General features: G+C 38.2%; 5 protein-coding genes and 1 pseudogene across 7 annotated transcripts; 4 read left to right on the forward strand and 2 right to left on the reverse strand.

Annotated features, from left to right (window-relative positions):
- The first annotated feature begins 1,170 nt into the window (after positions 1 to 1,170).
- zyg-9 (Zygote defective protein 9) lies at positions 1,171 to 7,865 on the forward strand. Its single transcript, NM_063383.7, has 10 exons — positions 1,171 to 1,365; positions 1,412 to 2,269; positions 2,317 to 2,895; positions 4,398 to 4,484; positions 4,584 to 4,736; positions 4,786 to 5,239; positions 5,287 to 5,633; positions 5,832 to 6,344; positions 6,462 to 7,390; positions 7,467 to 7,865. Exons 1-10 carry the CDS (start codon positions 1,174 to 1,176, stop codon positions 7,600 to 7,602), a joined length of 4,248 nt encoding a protein of 1,415 aa, NP_495784.1. The 5' UTR covers positions 1,171 to 1,173; the 3' UTR covers positions 7,603 to 7,865.
- A 335-nt stretch (positions 7,866 to 8,200) lies between these two features.
- fars-3 (Phenylalanine--tRNA ligase beta subunit) lies at positions 8,201 to 10,425 on the forward strand. The gene is made up of 6 exons (NM_063384.7): positions 8,201 to 8,262; positions 8,399 to 8,454; positions 8,498 to 9,535; positions 9,581 to 10,049; positions 10,101 to 10,169; positions 10,216 to 10,425. The coding sequence occupies exons 1-6, from the start codon at positions 8,205 to 8,207 to the stop codon at positions 10,299 to 10,301; spliced, it is 1,776 nt and encodes a 591-aa protein (NP_495785.1). The 5' UTR covers positions 8,201 to 8,204; the 3' UTR covers positions 10,302 to 10,425.
- Positions 10,426 to 10,526: 101 nt separating this feature from the next.
- F22B5.10 (Calcium load-activated calcium channel homolog) lies at positions 10,527 to 11,363 on the forward strand (the record flags this gene model as incomplete). The annotated part of the gene is made up of 2 exons (NM_063385.8): positions 10,527 to 10,916; positions 10,987 to 11,363. 2 exons carry the CDS (start codon positions 10,527 to 10,529, stop codon positions 11,155 to 11,157), a joined length of 561 nt encoding a protein of 186 aa, NP_495786.1. The 3' UTR covers positions 11,158 to 11,363.
- A 98-nt stretch (positions 11,364 to 11,461) lies between these two features.
- M05D6.2 (T-complex protein 11-like protein 1) lies at positions 11,462 to 13,515 on the forward strand. Its single transcript, NM_063386.8, has 7 exons — positions 11,462 to 11,768; positions 11,816 to 11,918; positions 11,963 to 12,035; positions 12,083 to 12,233; positions 12,280 to 12,795; positions 12,850 to 13,128; positions 13,183 to 13,515. Exons 1-7 carry the CDS (start codon positions 11,476 to 11,478, stop codon positions 13,331 to 13,333), a joined length of 1,566 nt encoding a protein of 521 aa, NP_495787.2. The 5' UTR covers positions 11,462 to 11,475; the 3' UTR covers positions 13,334 to 13,515.
- M05D6.8 (ShKT domain-containing protein) lies at positions 13,429 to 14,592 on the reverse strand (the record flags this gene model as incomplete). 2 transcript variants are annotated; one of them, NM_001267220.3, is made up of 4 exons in its annotated part: positions 13,429 to 13,621; positions 13,717 to 13,808; positions 14,117 to 14,286; positions 14,405 to 14,592. In NM_001267220.3, the coding sequence occupies 4 exons, from the start codon at positions 14,568 to 14,570 to the stop codon at positions 13,525 to 13,527; spliced, it is 525 nt and encodes a 174-aa protein (NP_001254149.1). The 2 variants fall into 2 exon arrangements, with proteins under 2 accessions (NP_001254149.1, NP_001254150.1); NM_001267221.1 differs by lacking the exon at positions 13,429 to 13,621 and having other exon boundaries at positions 13,677 to 13,808; positions 14,405 to 14,570.
- Positions 14,593 to 15,232: 640 nt separating this feature from the next.
- On the reverse strand, positions 15,233 to 16,875 carry M05D6.10 (annotated as a pseudogene). Its single transcript has 3 exons — positions 16,743 to 16,875; positions 16,054 to 16,594; positions 15,233 to 15,891 (listed from the first exon to the last, which is right to left on the reverse strand). Coding segments are annotated over exons 1-3 (1,333 nt in total).
- Positions 16,876 to 17,065: the final 190 nt, after the last annotated feature.

Here is a 17,065-nt window from a genome sequence, read left to right on the forward strand (position 1 = left end):
TGTAAATTAACAAGAAACCATCAAAAATATACAAAAACACACATTATTAGAGACTGTAGTACTATTGAAGATGCAGCGCTAATAGGAAATATACGGTATTTGAGAAATCGATAGAAAATCTGCAGTAACCAAAGTTTGCAACAACAGTACTCTTTAAAGACGCGCACCTTTTTCATTTATCAAAAATTTGTCGTGTCGAGACCGCACAGCATTTTTGGCGCCAAATTTCCTGTTTTTCTCGCGTTTCAAACGCGTTTTTTAGGCGTAGGCTCATTTTTGTCTTGTTACAAATCAAAAATTTTCATCTCCCGGTCTCCATATCTGAAATTGACCTTGATCGATGGCTTAAGCGCGCGAATTCTCCCTTCCAAAACACTTCTTGTTCATTTTGCATTCGTATTTTTGAAATAAACATTTCTTCGTTGCGCTTTAATTATTTTTAAGACCAAATTTCGCTATTTAACAGAGCTTTTTAGAAAATGTTTCCTTTCTTGTTCAGTACGCAGTTGACAGCCCCGTCGTTTTACGCGCGCGTTGCGTATCAAGCATGCCACTTGACGACATTTTTATTCGAACGCGCGGTAGAAAATAGTTTTGAAAAGCGCAACGGAAACCTTCTCGCTTTCGCACTTTTTCAATGAATATCAGTTGTTCCCATGTGAGCTCATCATTAAATTGTTTAAATAATTTGTCGTCGCAAGTTAAGCTTTTCAGTGTTTGTCGCACAGTGTTAAGCGTTTGTTCGAGATGTTTCGTCCTTTTTTTGAGATTTTGTTTCTTTGTGAAGCACTTCCATTATCTAATTAATCAAATTTATTATCTGCGTAGTGTTTTAGTATTCACTTGGCTCGAACAAAAAGTTGTATAAAGAATTCATTGATTTTTTGTCCTTTCTTTTTTTTTGCCGCGTAGTGCAACTGAGCCGGCCCGTCCGCCTCTGTTTCTCTGTTTGCGCTTCTTTTTGACGGGTTGCGAAATCGGTCGAAAATGGGCTTGCGGCGAAAAAGTTCCATGTGACCCCAATTACCCCTCGCAGTTCGAAAATATTGATTTTTTCCCTCTACGTTCTCCACCGGAAATCTATTGTTGAAATCTCCTTTCTCTTCAAAACTTATTTTCGTTCGCTTTCTTTGTTTATTGCAAGGCACGTAGTAAACTGTCATTTTTCAGATAATGTCCAATTGGGATTATCTGGACGAGGTGGATATCCTTCCCAAACTTCCACCGAACTTCGATGAGCTGCGAGAATCCAAAAAATGGCAGGAACGAAAAGAGGCATTGGAAGCACTTCTCAAAGTACTCACGGACAATGAGCGACTTTCAACAAAAGCTTCATATGCCGAACTTATTGGTCATCTGCAGATGGTTGGTTTTCATATTTTTCGGTCATTTCTGCAATCTCATTTTACAGGTTCTAGCAAAAGATGCAAACATCAATTGCCAAGCGCTTGCAGCCAAATGCATCGGAAAATTCGCAACGGGATTACGTGCAAAATTCTCTTCTTTCGCAGGACCACTTCTTCCCGTCATTTTCGAAAAAATGAAAGAAAAGAAGCCGATGCTCCGAGAACCTCTTGTAGACTGTTCCAATGAAGTCGGCCGTACAATGCAATCTTTGGAAACTGGTCAGGAAGACATTTTGGCGGCGCTGGCCAAACCAAATCCTCAGATCAAGCAACAGACTGCACTTTTTGTGGCTCGGCAGTTAGATTTGGTGGTTCCAGCAAAACAACCAAAAGGATTCATCAAAGCTGTTGTGCCTGTGTTTGGAAAATTGACTGGCGATGCAGATCAAGATGTCAGAGAGGCATCTCTTCAAGGTTTAGGAGCTGTTCAGCGCATCATTGGAGACAAAAACGTTAAAAATCTCCTCGGCGATGCTTCTTCCGATGAAGGGAAAATGAAAAAGATTGGGGAATATGCTGAAAAATCAACCGCTAGCTTCGCAGAAGAACAAGCTAAAAATGCTCCACCAGTCGCTCCCACTTCTTCGACACCTTCGGCAAGTGCTGCTTCGGGAGATCCATCCGGCGGAACAGCAACTGCTGTTGTTTCATCTGGAGCTCCAGTTGCGGAAGCCGATCCTTGGGATTTTCTTGACGCTTTCGACGTACTTTCCAAAATGCCCGACGGTTTTGATACCAACATCGAAAGCAAGAAATGGCAGGAACGAAAAGAAGCGCTTGAAGGTTTGCTTCAATTGATCACAGCGAATCCGAAGCTCGACCCAAAGGCAAACTATGGCGCACTCGTTGAGAGATTGCAGAAGGTATGTGTATTTTGTCCTGAAAAATTATTTTAAATTCAAATATTAAGGTCCTCGAGAAAGATGCAAATATCAATGTGGCTGCACTAGCGGCCAATTGTATAACTGGTATTGCTAATGGTCTCCGTACGAAGTTCCAGCCGTTTGCTGTGTCTGTGACTCCAATCATTTTTGAGAAGTTCAAAGAGAAGAAACCAACTCTACGTGATCCGCTGGTTGCTTGCATTGATGCAGTTGTTGCAACCACAAATCTCGAAGCAGTTGGAGAAATCGTACTCGCAGCGCTCGGAAAACCAAATCCAAGCATTAAGACTCAAACGGATCTTTTCCTTCAACGATGCTTCATGAAACTGAATTCACAGACCATGCCGAAGAAGACTTTGAAGACGCTGATCCCGTCGTTGATAAAACATTCTGGTGATTCGGATTCGGAAGTTCGTGAAGCATCATACGCTGCAATGGGAGCAATGATGAGAGCCATTGGAGAAAAACCTTCTCTGCAACTTCTCGCCGATATTGCATCGGATAATCTGAAAATGAGCAAAATCAAGGAGTTTCATCAGAAGGCGTTGGATGAAGCTGGGCCCGCAGAGATTGCTGAAATGGTCAAATCGATTCACAAAGCAGATGTGAGTTATTTTATTATTATTAACCAGCCGCTGACCGCGCCTACGGCGCGGGCAACGCCTGGCACCATTAAAAGTATTTGACACACATACCTTCAATCACTCAAAAAATTTCTCATCATGAAAAAAACTTGAAACACTTAAAACGCGGTTTACTGGCACTGTTACATGTATGTATTTTTCTACGACATGCATGTTTCAAAAATTCACAGACAGTATGAAAACTTTCTGTTATTTTTTGACCAAGACAGTAACCTTACAATACCACTACAGTACCTTGACATTATCCTCCACCGACTCCTAACCCAATACCTCTTCAAAGGACGAAATGCCAATTTTTCCAAAACTACAGTAACCCTACCGTATACCTACAGTACCCCTATAGTAACACTACAGTACCTTGACTTGATCCCCCATAAACTCCCGAATAACTACCTCTTCTAAAGCTCTAAGCTCAATTTTTCGGAACATTCCAGAATTTTCTCGATTTTTCTAGAAAGTTCTGGAACATTACAGAAATTTCTCGATTTTTCTAGAAAGTTCTGGAACATTCCAAAAATTTCCCAATTTTTCTAGAAAGTTCTGGAACATTACAGAAATTTCTCAATTTTTCTAGAAAGTTCTGGAACATTCCAGACTTTTCCCAATTTTTCTAGAAAGTTCTGGAACATTCCAGACTTTTCCCAATTTTTCTAGAAAGTTCTGGAACATTACAGAAATTTCTCAATTTTTCTAGAAAGTTCTGGAACATTCCAGACTTTTCCCAATTTTTCTAGAAAGTTCTGGAACATTCCAGACTTTTCCCAATTTTTCTAGAAAGTTCTGGAACATTCCAGAATTTTCTCGATTTTTCTACAAAGTTCTGGAACATTCCAGAATTTTCTCGATTTTTCTAGAAAGTTCTGGAACATTCGAGAATTTTTTCGAAATTTCCAGAAGATTCTAGATTTCCAGAATTTTAGAATTTTCAGAAAATTTAAATTTCCCGCAAAAATATTTTTCACAGAAAACTTAAATTTCTCGCCGAAATATTTTTCTCAGAAAATTTAAATTTCCCGCCAAAATATTTTTCACAGAACATTTAAAATTCCCGCCAAAATATTTTTCACAGAAAATTTAAATTTCCCGCCAAATTATTTTTCACAGAAAATTTAAATTTCCCGCCAAAATTTTGGGTCTTACCACGACGGGTCTCACCACGGTGGGTATTACCACGATGGGTCTCACCACGACGGGTCTCACCACGGTGGGTCTCGCCACGATGGGTCTCACCACGATGGGTCTCGCCACGATGAGTCTCACCGCGAAGGATGACAGACCCCGCCCACAATTCTCAGTGACTTTGGGTGTGACGTCACAGACTACAAAGACTACATAGACTACAAACTATGGAACAAACGGAATTATTTTTTTATATATAAGTAATGATAGTATTTAGAAGTATTCACTGATGATTTTTGTACTGCTTATTTGTAATTTTATTGTGAATGTGTTGTCAAATTTAGGCTCCGCCAGCTGCTGCACCACCGAAAAAAACAGCTCCACCGAAGAAACAACCGGAAGATGAGGAAGTGGTCGAGGAAGAGGATGAGGTGATTAAAATTGTGTTCTTATTTCCATATAGTAATTTGTATCGATTGTGTGGTCGTTTAAAACTGAAAACTTACAATTTTTTATTATTTTTTTTTCAGCCCCTGAAACCACCACCAGGCGATAAGAAGAAGAAAGTTCCCGTGAAGGAGAACGAAGAAAACGAGCCTCCCGTTGTTGCACCAAAAGCCGAACTTTTGCTCAGTGACAACGAGGATAAAAAGCAACGAATCAAGGAAGAGAAGCAATTAAAAGTAATTGCTTTAAATGAGTTAATAATCATACATTCTAATTAATTTGCAGTTAGTCAAATGGAATTTCCAAGCTCCGACTGATGAACATATCTCGCAACTTCAAACCCTGCTCGGAAACCAAGCGAAAGTGTCTCTAATGAGTCAACTTTTCCACAAAGATTTCAAGCAGCATCTTGCGGCTCTTGATTCTCTGGTTCGCCTTGCCGATACATCTCCTCGATCTCTTCTATCCAACAGCGATCTTCTATTAAAATGGTGCACTTTGCGATTTTTCGAGACCAACCCGGCCGCACTTATCAAAGTTTTGGAATTGTGCAAAGTTATTGTGGAGCTAATTCGGGATACAGAAACTCCAATGTCACAAGAAGAGGTGTCTGCATTTGTTCCATACTTGTTATTGAAGACAGGAGAAGCCAAAGACAATATGAGAACTTCTGTCAGGGATATTGTCAATGTACTTTCAGATGTTGTCGGTCCACTCAAGATGACACCCATGCTACTTGGTATGAGAGAAGAAGATCAATAATGTTCTAGTAATTTTTATTTTCAGATGCGCTGAAGTCGAAAAACGCTCGCCAACGTTCCGAGTGTCTGCTAGTCATTGAATACTACATTACAAATGCTGGAATAAGTCCGCTGAAATCGTTATCAGTCGAAAAAACAGTTGCTCCATTTGTTGGTGACAAGGATGTCAACGTCCGAAATGCTGCTATCAATGTTCTCGTGGCTTGTTTCAAATTTGAAGGTGATCAAATGTGGAAAGCAGCAGGAAGAATGGCAGATAAGGACAAGTCGTTGGTTGAGGAAAGAATAAAACGAACAGGAGTGAAACCGGGATCTGGTGTTGTCACCTCGCCGCCAACTGGAGGACCCAAAATTTTAGTGCCACAACAACAGGTTAGTTGTTTAAAATATTTCTCGTAATGAGTCAGGTTCCCTGAAAGATCACTTGAATCGGCCATACAGTCTTACGAGTTGGAAGTAAATAATATTTTTTTTTGTCTCAAATATTTGGAGTTAGTAGTGATTCCCTATTCGATACCCACGCGAAGTTTCGTTCAGTTTTTAGAAAACGAAAAATTACATGTTTTTCAGGGTTCGGTTGTTCGTCGTCCTGCTTCTCGATCTCGTACTCGTGAACCTGAACCAGAAGAAGTTCAAAGCGACACCTTCACTATACGACAAGACACAATGCCTCCAAAAACTTCATCTCGCTATGCACTTCGTGACGACGTCTTTTCGTCAGCCATGGGCCGTCTTGATGGCACTCAAGTCATCACTCCACCACAACCTGTCAATGGCTGGTCAAACAATACCTTCCAAATGAAGCGGACCAATTCTTCATCGTCGATTTCCTCCATAGACACTTCTGATCAAATCCAAAGAAGCATCAACAATATTTCGAGCAGTCTTGCAGATGTTGCTCAAGATGCTATGTTCCAGGTCACTTATGTTCTTAATCAACCTGAACAACGTCATCTTGTTGATCGACGTGCCGATTTGGTGTTTCGTGCATCTGCTGCTCAATTAGATTTGGTGATTGAAGAATTCAATGCTGGACGAGATGTCAGTGGAACTATGGACGCTTGTACGCAAATGCTTTTCATTGTAAGTTATATTTTTCATATGTCATAGTAATCAAGGGGAGTTCCGAAATATATCTGGCTCTCTTTGTTTCATTTAGTCATGCCATGTATATGTATATATCCAAATTTATCTTTTCAGTTGATGGGAGGAGTCGAAACTGAGCACGGCCTTGAGCCACTTAATGCGTCCCCCGACACAGTCAAAGCCATCATCTCTTCGGTCCTCAGATGTATCATCCAAATCGGTAACACAGAGTCCGGATACGGAATGGCAAGATCTCTCAATCGACTGGCAATGCGATTAATCTACAGAGTTGAGCTGTCTAATCTGTTGTGCGGATTGATTCTGGCAATGACTGAATCACTTCAAATGAACACCGGTATAACCGAACTTGTGTCGAAGCTCTCGTCGAAATGGTGTGATGAACTTGAAAAGAGAAGAGCTCAACTGAGAGCCTCGGATATAGTCGACTCATTCAATGCTTTCTACGTTTGTGCACTCACAGAACTTAAAATGGACATCAGCGATTCACACATTTTGATAGTTGATAACTATTTGGAGCGGGTTATCCTTCAGCAAGGAGACGTCGTCTTGGATGCTGCCCGTCGTCTTTCTCGACCACATATGCACTTGACCAGTATGATCAACAAGATTTTACAAATGATGAGAGAACGAAAAATTGATCCTATCATGCCTGGAACATTGGAAGCCAGAATGCCACAAGAGGATGAAGCAGTTGTAGTGCGAAGCGGCGTTCAAGTTTCGATCGACAATATTCTGCGTGATACCTCGATGGCAGTTAAACATATTGAGCAACTGAATATTCTCATTGCATCCAGTGACCGATCTTGGAATGAGTATATGGAATATCTCAAAAATAATCCAATGGGAGAGCTCATCAAGGAGCTAGTCGGCGAGTGTTCCAGAAAGAAGAGGATTGACTTTAACCTCTCTCATGTCGTTAAATCGTCAATGGCAGTTTTCAAAGCCATGGCAGCTACTGGTCCTGTTCAAGAGGAAGGTAGAATAACTCCAACAGATATAAACAGAATGGATACTATGATTGTGTAAGTTTCATAAGACAAAGAACGTAATTTAGCTCTCATCTCATATTTTGCCAAACTAAAAAAAACTAATTTTCAGTGGAACACCTCTATCTCGTGGAGACGCAACCATCACTCGTGCGCGTGGAAACATGATCCGTCCAAAGAGAACCACATTGAGCCGAGACCAAATGGCGAACATTCGTCATACACTGGACAGAGTCAAAAATCATTGATAATTTTATCCCTGCCCCTTAAAGTGCATAACACGAAAATAACGAGTAATTTCTTACACCCGCATTTTTACTGGTATTTTTTAGCTCTATGCTTCAATTTTATTTGCTTGTGAAATGTATTTTGTATTGTAAAATCATTTTGATTACCAGAAGAATTTACTGATCTGGAACTTTAATTTATTGATTGATATTCGTGGAAGAGCTCGGAAGTATTTCAGTTTTTTAGCGCTTATTTCATTCCCGGAAATAAATTTATTGTTTAACTTTTAAAAAATAACTTCAGCAAACAGACTCTCAATAAAAGGCGGATTAGCGGATTTTATTTGAGAATTTCGGTTCGATGACTGTTCTATGGAAATACATGAGAGTTTCGCTTTAAAGGTTCTGATTTCCAGAAATTTATTTATTTTTTCCATTTATTAATTAATAATATATTAAATTCCAAAAAAAGTATTGTCCGCAATGTGGCGTCACCGTGTACACCTTGGTTGGTACTAAGGACACCGAATTTGCCGACAATCCAAATTAATCCTATTTTCTTTTCGGTCTTCTTGATTAATTTCTCTAGATTTCCATAGTTAATTCATTATATTTTCAGCGAAATGCCAACTGTGGGAATCAAGAAAGTCATCCTTGACAAGCACTTCAAGCGAGTCTATTGTAAGTTTCTAAAAAAAGCAGTGTAGTCTGAAAAATGTTGCTACTGGAATTAAAGTAGTAAAAGCAATGAACGGATATCAAAATAAATTCGTAGTAAACTACATTGTTTGTATTACCAATAATGTTAAATTTTCAGCGGAGAAGGAGTTCGACGAGCTCTGTTTCGAATATGGCTTGGAGTTGGACGAAATTGTACGTTTTGGTTCAAATATTTGTTATCATATTTTATTTGCAGACATCTGAGAAAGCCGCTGTTGAAAAAGAGCAAGGAACAAGAGCTGCGTCTGATTTGAATGATCAAGAAGTATACAAAATTGACATTCCAGCAAATCGCTATGATTTATTGAGCGTTGAAGGGCTGGCTCGAGCAATTCGTATTTTCAAACAAGAAATCCCATCACCAGCATACAAATATGCCGATGTGCCAAAGACTGGTCTTCAAAAAATTATCGTGAAGAAGGAAACTGCTCAAGTTCGTCCTTTTGTCGTCGGAGCAGTTTTACGTGATATTTCATTCGATGCGGATAGCTATGCTTCTTTCATTGATCTTCAGGACAAGCTGCATCAAAATATCTGCAGAAAGCGTACTCTTGTTGCCATCGGAACACACGACTTGGACACCATTCAAGGGCCATTCGAATACCGAGCCGAAGCTCCAAAAGATATCAAGTTCAAACCGCTTAATCAAACGAAGGAGTATACTGCGGAAGAACTGATGACCCTGTATTCCACCGATAGTCATTTAAAAGCTTATCTTCCTATTATTCAAAATCATCCAGTGTATCCTGTGATTTATGATAAGAACGGAGTTGTTTGCTCAATGCCGCCTATTATCAATGGAGAACATTCCAAGATCACTTTGAATACCAAAAACGTCTTCATTGAGGCTACTGCAACAGATAAACAGAAAGCTTTCGTGGTCCTTGACACTATTGTGACTCTTTTCTCTCAGTACTGTGCCAAGCCGTTCACTATCGAGCAAGTCGAAGTTGTGTATGAGGAAACTGGAGTCAAAGAGCTTTATCCTCTTCTTTCCTATCGTGAAATGACTGTGACAACACCAGAAATCAATACGAAGATTGGTATCAACCTGAAAGATGAAGAAATGGCAACTCTTCTCAATAAAATGTCGTTGAAAGCTGAGGTTGCTGCGAAGGAAACTTTGAAAATTGTTGTTCCACCCACAAGACACGATATTCTCCACGCATGTGACATTGCTGAAGATGTTGGTGTGGCCTTTGGTTACAATAACTTGATTACAAAGCTTCCGGAGGTATTTATTCATTTTCTAGATTAAATTCTAAATAAGTATTTTCAGTCCAATACTGTTGCTGTGGCCTTCCCAATCAACAAGCTCTGCGATAATCTCCGGATCGAAATTGCTGCCGCTGGATGGACAGAAGCTTTGAACTTCGCATTGTGCAGCCGTGACGACATTTCTTCAAAGCTCCGCCAGCCAGATGCACTTTCTCATGCAGTTCATATTGGAAATCCAAAAACTCTTGAATTCCAAGTTGCTCGAACATCCCTTCTTCCCGGACTTTTGAAAACACTGTCTTCCAACCGAGACATGCCACTCCCATTGAAATTGTTTGAGCTTCAAGATGTTATTGTGAAAGACTCAAATACAGATGTTGGAGCAAGAAATGAGAGAAGACTTGCTGCAGTGTACTACAATAGAGCTGCTGGTTTCGAGATTATTCAAGGATTCTTGGATCGAATTATGAGAATGCTAAATGTCAATCCTGCGCGCGACGGAACTGGATACTACATCGAAGCCGATGAAAGTAAGATTTGTATTTATGAGTCCTTATAATTGAAATATGCTACTTTTTCAGATTCAACCTACTTCCCAGGACGGTGTGCCAAGATTATCGGTCCAAAGGGAGTCGTTCTCGGACATATCGGCAAGTCATATTTAAAATGACATCCTTTTAATATTTAATATTTTAGGAGCTCTCCATCCAGAAGTTATCACCTCCTTCGGGCTCACATTGCCATGTGGAGCTGTCGAAATCAATGTGGAACCATTCCTTTAAACATATTTTTGTTACTTCCCGGTTTTTGGTTTTGTTATTGCGATTATTTATGGATTTTTCCTCTGAAATGTGGTTTTTAAATATTTCATGCTTGCTGTTTTTCTTTAATTAAAATGTTTCAACTAAGAGTTTTCATATTGGTTATTTCATTGTCTCTCGGTTTCATCCGTGGTTTTATCTACTCAAAAATTCTATGTGTCTCGTATTTAAAAACTGTAATTAAAGATGTTGGGTGATTGCCTCCTGATTATTGCGATCGCGTTCGGAACTGCCCTTGCCGGTGAAGGTATCACATGGCTTCTTGTGTATAGATCCGATCACTACAAAAGACTGAAAGCTGATATGGACAAGAAGACGAAGAAATTAGAGAAGAAGAAGCAAGAAGTCGGGGACACCAATGATAAAAATATCAAAAGAAAGCTTGAGAGAGAAGAAGAACGATTAAAGGCAACTAACAGAGATATGAGCATGTTCAAGATGAAATCAATGTTCGCGATTGGACTCGCGTTCACTGCACTCTTGTCTACATTCAACTCGATTTTTGAAGGACGTGTTGTCGCCAAACTTCCATTCTATCCAATTGGATTCATCCAGGGTCTTTCTCATAGAAACTTGGTAAGCATCGTTTGAAAAAAAACTCTGATAGCATGTAGTAAACTCGGTTTTTATTACTTTATTTTTTCAGATTGGCGAAGACATGACTGATTGTTCGTTCATTTTCCTTTATATTCTCTGTACCATGACCGTTCGTCAAAATCTCCAAAAAATCCTTGGATTCGCACCATCTCGCGCTATGGCTCGCCAACAGTCCTCACCATGGGCTCCACCAAACTCCCAAATGAACTATCTCCGTTAATTTAAGTAAAACTTTCACTTTCAACTCATGTGAAACCTATCTCTGATAATAAGCACTATTTATTTTCTTTCTCTTCCCAAAATTTTCAATCAAAAATCATATTTATTCTGTAAGTTTCAACTTCTGTGTGCTGCTCAATCATTCGTTTCTCAATGATTTTACTGGAATGAAATATATTCGTATGTTGTGATAATGAATACCAAGTTCTGTAATTCATTTTTTCTATGTTATTTCCGGGTTTAAATCTCTGGAATATTTGGAAATTGTATTCCACGAAAAATTTTGGATACTTTAACATTTTCAGTGAAATACAGAAAAATGAGTGACGAAGAAAAAAGACCGAATAGTCCCTCTGGATCAGAAGACAAAAAGAGCAGAAAACGGCATGTCTCACCGCAGCCTGTACCAATTCCTGGAGCTCAAGAATCGAAAAATACTCCATCGCTTCCACCATGGGTGGCTGGAGGATCACCAGCAAAGTTTGTCAGTCATGAAGAATTGATGAAAATGACAAATGAATTAGAAAATATGGAGTTGGTTCATGAAATTGCAATCGATCCTAATTTTCAAATTCCCGATAAACCAACAAATGCAATTCAACGATGTGTTCAGTGAGAAACTCCTTATTTATTTCAATTAAATAAATTAAAATTTTCAGAGAATCAATGCACAAGGCCTACTACAATCAGCTACGCCGGGATCTTGCCAAAGATCCTCCTGAACTGGAGTACTGTTTCAGTTTTCTGATGGAAGTCAAAACTGTAAGATGTTATATGAATTTTTAAAATAAAATTTCAATTTTCAGATGATTCTGGATGACATTTTAACTGCCCAACATACACGTTTAAAAGCTGAAATCAACTCGATGCTTGACGAAAGTAAATTCAATTTTTATTTTTTTTTTTTTAAGTTTAAATTTTTTCAGCTGCTCTACGTGGCAAGTTAGACCAAGGCCAGCTTGATATCAAGAAAGTGATGAAATATATTGTTGACTTATGCTCAAGACTGTGCTCTCCAGCCCGAGATGTGAAAGTTGCCGAATTAAGGACCAGAACTGACGTTATTGATATTTTCGAGTGAGCAGAAAATAAATGGAGAGAAATATTTTCTATTTTGTTTCAGAGGAACGATGGATCTTCTGGAGCTAATGAAAAATGATTTAACCAACTATCAAATATCACAGAACCGTGCGGCCATCGAGGAATACTCATCAAAACACGAATATGACATGTTTCAGAAATTTCTGATTGAGAATCCGAACGGATGTTATTTTGCCAGACAGTGGCTGAAAGCTGCATATGACGAGTTGTTTGAGAAAAAATTAGATGCTGAAGGAGAGGAGACATCAGTGAAAAAAGAGAGAAAAAATGAAGATACAGATACAGTCTTAATTGATACTACAAGTCGAGGTTATACTAAGTTAATTCAAGTCAATGAATATGATGGATTTCCGGAAACTTTGAAAATCGACAAAATCAAGATTGAATTGCTTGCGGAAAAGTTTTTGCAAATTGTTATGTGTGCATCATCTGTATTCGTCACATGCAATGTAGCAGGGAAACAAATTTCTGAAAGTGCAGATTTCAAGAAAACATTAAAAGATCATTTGATTGTAATCACAAATAATACAGACGAAGAGTGAGTCGCTTTGATTTTTATTCAAAGACCATATACAATAAAATATTATTTCAGACGAATAAAATCCGATCTCGAGAAAATCGGTGAGCAATGTGTGAAAGAGGCAGTCGACACGTCGAAGAAGCTGAATATCGAATGGAATACTGAAAGCTCAACATCTATTCGAAACCAAATCAACGCACTGATCAGCTCAGATAATCCTATCAGAAAGCTGGTTCATACCAGAGTTTCCACATTTGTTGAAGAAATGCTCCGAAGTCCAACTTCTGTTCCACATCGCCTACTTCCAGGTCTTTCTGTGATTCAATCTGAATTGTGTGCTTTCACATCGAAGTAAGCTAATTGAAGAATGAGAAAGTTGTTTGTGAAATTATGCAAATTTTACAGATTCCTTCGTCTCTGTGTCCACAACCGGAAGACATTTTACGCGATGTATTCCAACCTCATCCAGGAGTTTCAAGGACATACTCCTTCGACGCATGCAATCTATCGTGCTGATAGTCCCTCTTCTATGCCTGGTCCTAGCACATCTGCCTAATTCACAGAACAAAAAATCTGAAATATTTGCCACTTGTTATTACTGTAAAGTTCCAAATTCCGATCTTCAATATGCTTTGTGACATAATCTCATGCTTCTGATGGTTATCATTTATATATGTCAGCATTAATTATTTGGTTTCATATATATGTTCAATTATTTACATGAATTGGTGAGTGAGTGCTCGTTGTTCAACAACCTCCACAACTTTTCAAACAGTAAGTCTTCCTCTCGTCCAACGTGTAATAAGTGGAGTGACAGAAGCCATTTCGAGCCCATTTTGGACAGCTTGAAAGGAAAGGTCGAATTATGGAATAGTTCATTAATTTCTACAACTACATATTTAAAAGCATTTTCTAATAGCTATATTTTTCGATTTATACCTCTGAAACGAGTCACGACAACGAGATGTTTGTGGAAGACGAACAAATTGGGGGCAGAAACCACATGTTTTAGCACATTGACGCATCATTATCTGAAATAATAATACATGTTTTTCAAAACTCATTTTTTCCTCTTGAGCACTCTAAATTATTAAAATTTTTCATAAATTCAGCTCTTCCGTTTTATGAACAGTGCTGTGAAGTTTGGTATTAGTTGCTACAAAAGTTCCTACATCGTGGCAAGGCCCATCGAAAAAGCTATCGCGTACATTTAAAGTGAAGTCTTATTCTTTACCAATATTATTATGCTCAACTTCCCCAATTACTACTGAATAAATTTGGATTACAAACCCAAGAAAACCATTTGCTTTAATTTTCATATTTTGTGTTTAAAACTTACAGTCTTATACTCGTTTCGCGTGCACAATGGCTTCACTTTGGAGCATCTTTTCGAGATATCATAACAATTAATTGGTTTTGGAGCAGCTGTAGTTATCTTGGTTACTGTAGTTGTAGTTGTCGATTCTGATATTGATGTAGTCGTGGAATTTTCATTTATCAAAACATCTTCTGGAATATAAGAAAGTTTGGAAATAGATTGCCCCACAAGGAAATAGATTGCCCCACGTATGATTTTTTAAAACTTGATGCTTGATTTTAATGAACATTGATTCAAAATTGCACAAACCATTGTCCTCTCCTGATCCTTCTTGATCTATGTGCTGATCACTCTTCACATCTCTCATCAAGAATTGCTCCTCGTTAAACGTACTTTCAGGATTCAGATGATTTATGAAGGATTTCACAGAAATTACCAAAAAAAACACGAAGAATACAAGGCGAATGGAGAACATTACAGAGAAAAAGAAAATCAAAATCAATATGTGATAAATTCAGTTGAAAAAACGAATGCTTTTATACTATTTTCGTTTGTTTGATTTTTGGAGACGACGAACTGTACAACGGTCATCGACTAAATAAAGGCAAAATCGAGATAAACAAAGCTTGTTTTCTGATGGAAAGAGTACAAAATCATGTGCATTTGTAGTTTTTGTGTATCTTCTATAGTAATCGGGCTTGAGCTTCTCGCTGGATAATCGTTGGAGAAATTTTGCGGTATGGCTGAAAATTCAGTATTTTTTAAATTGAACTTTTGGTAGCTATGTCGATATATTGTCAGAAAAATCTTAGAATGTAGGTACATTGTAAGGAAATGTAAGGAAAGGAAATGAGGGATGAGTTCAATTCTGCAACACGCCAAATTTTTTACTAACTTTGAAGAAAGGGAAAGAACAAAAAGTTAACTTCGGCTTGAATATTGACAGTGTCTCCATATCTTGAATTTGATTTATTTAACTTGATAATAAAATTTAACAGTAGTCAAATGAATTTTAAAAGTTAAATAAATTGGTGAAACGAGACGAACCCAGCAAGAATACGTCTCGAGTTTGAGATGGGAAGAGGGAGAGAGAAATATAGTTTATGAGATTAAGAGTTTAAAAGAAAAACCAAGTGATTATGTTCTGTCTTGATTATGTTCCCCGTCCACTTCAAACTCTGTCGTATTCATTTGAGCAACTGTGTCTTCTATTTGAGTATCCGTTGTTGTCACGTCTTTTTCCTCAATTTTTCCATTTTTATTCACAAACGCCTTCCAATCTAATCCATTTTTTGCTAAACGAAAGTGCACACACATTTGACGAAGATGGGTCAAGAGTACCAAGAAATGAGGAAAATTCCAAAAATCGTTACTTTGGCTCAGGACCCGTTGTCCTACATTAAATGGATTGGCGATCTCATTTCCATAGCTCTTTTTGAAAAATTTCCACGCAGTGTTTTTCAACAAAGCATATGCAGATGCTTCATGTCCTTCCATTTGCAGTTTGTGAACATCATTATTCAGTTCTTTCAAATTTCCTTATTGGGAACGCCACACTGATGAATGGAGAAGAGAGCACTTTAAGACTAGATTGACCCACTCAGGAGTTCCGTGTTCTCTGCCGTTCTCTGCCAGAATATGCTGTCGAGAAAACCGATAGACCACAAACAGCTTGAGATATTTGTGAATATCGGTTTTTGTGAAGTGAGCTTTTTCAAGGATGATTCGCGACCTTGCAATACGAGCGAGTAGAGAATCTTCGTTAGCAACATACTTGTTGTGATTTGTGTAGATTTCTGAAATTAGAAAAAAATAGAAATAAGATTTTGGAAGTTGGCCAGCCCACAGAATGACCGTTATGCCTTTTTCCACTTAATTTGTTAGATACGTTTAAAAAAGTCAAGACGTTTCTTTGTTTTTCAAGTTACAAAATAGGTGAAGTCAAAAGCGTTGCCTACCTGATCCATTGTCATCATCCTTATTCCTTGATCCTCCTCCCTTCCTCATAAGCTCATTGGAAACCTGACGGTAAGTTGTCAGCACGATGCCGAAATATCCAAGGCTCTCCTGTGCCAATTGTCCATTCTTCTTTCCAGGATAAACAAAAGTGGTCACAACATCAGCTCCAACAAATTTCTGCGGTCCAATGATTTATCAACATTGGGAGCACAATGATGAGTGTGTTTTTTGACGGGTAAAGCCCGTGTTTGGTAGCAGCGTTTTTTTCACAGAATCGTCATAAGTGTAAGTTCAAAAATTCGCCGTCGTAGGTGTTTCATTTCGTTTTTTAAATTCCATTTTCTTTCATACAATTAGAGCGATCATCATTCTTGTCTTTCCCAAACCCATCTCATCAGCTAGAATTCCTCGGGGTGTTGTTCATTTTCTCGCCAAATTAACCAATTGAGACCTTCTTTTTGGTGTGGCATCAGGTCTTGGAGGAGACCGTTTGGTGTATTTTCAATGAATTTGTCTCCTGTTGGAATCATTTGACTAGAGCTGCAATAATGGACATTTAAAAGTTGGAAACATTTTTTAAAACTTGATTAAGCTTGGTAATTAAAAACGGAAACTTTTTTTAAATTAATAGACGTGACTTTCATTTCAAAATGTACTAATACCTAATATTTATGAAAAAGCTACAAACCATGTCAGATGTTGCCATAGACGATCCGACATCATTGCTACTTCCATGGATTTTTTCTTGGTGCATTTTCCGCTCGTAACTTTTAACTTGTTACTTGTTAACTTTGAATTCTTCTTTCGACGACGAGAGGCCCTGAAACTCTAATAGATTGATTAAACGAATTTGCAACGTTTTATTTCAAAGTAGTAAACCAGAACTGGTTTCATTGGGGATACAAATGTTTTTTATCTACAATGATTTTATATTTAAACTGTCATTATTATCATTGGAATTCTGACTTGATTCTTTAGTTCTGAAAATATGAGGTATCGCTAATAACATTT

Source organism: Caenorhabditis elegans, chromosome II, assembly GCF_000002985.6.
Source record: "Caenorhabditis elegans chromosome II".
NCBI lineage: Eukaryota > Metazoa > Nematoda > Chromadorea > Rhabditida > Rhabditidae > Caenorhabditis > Caenorhabditis elegans.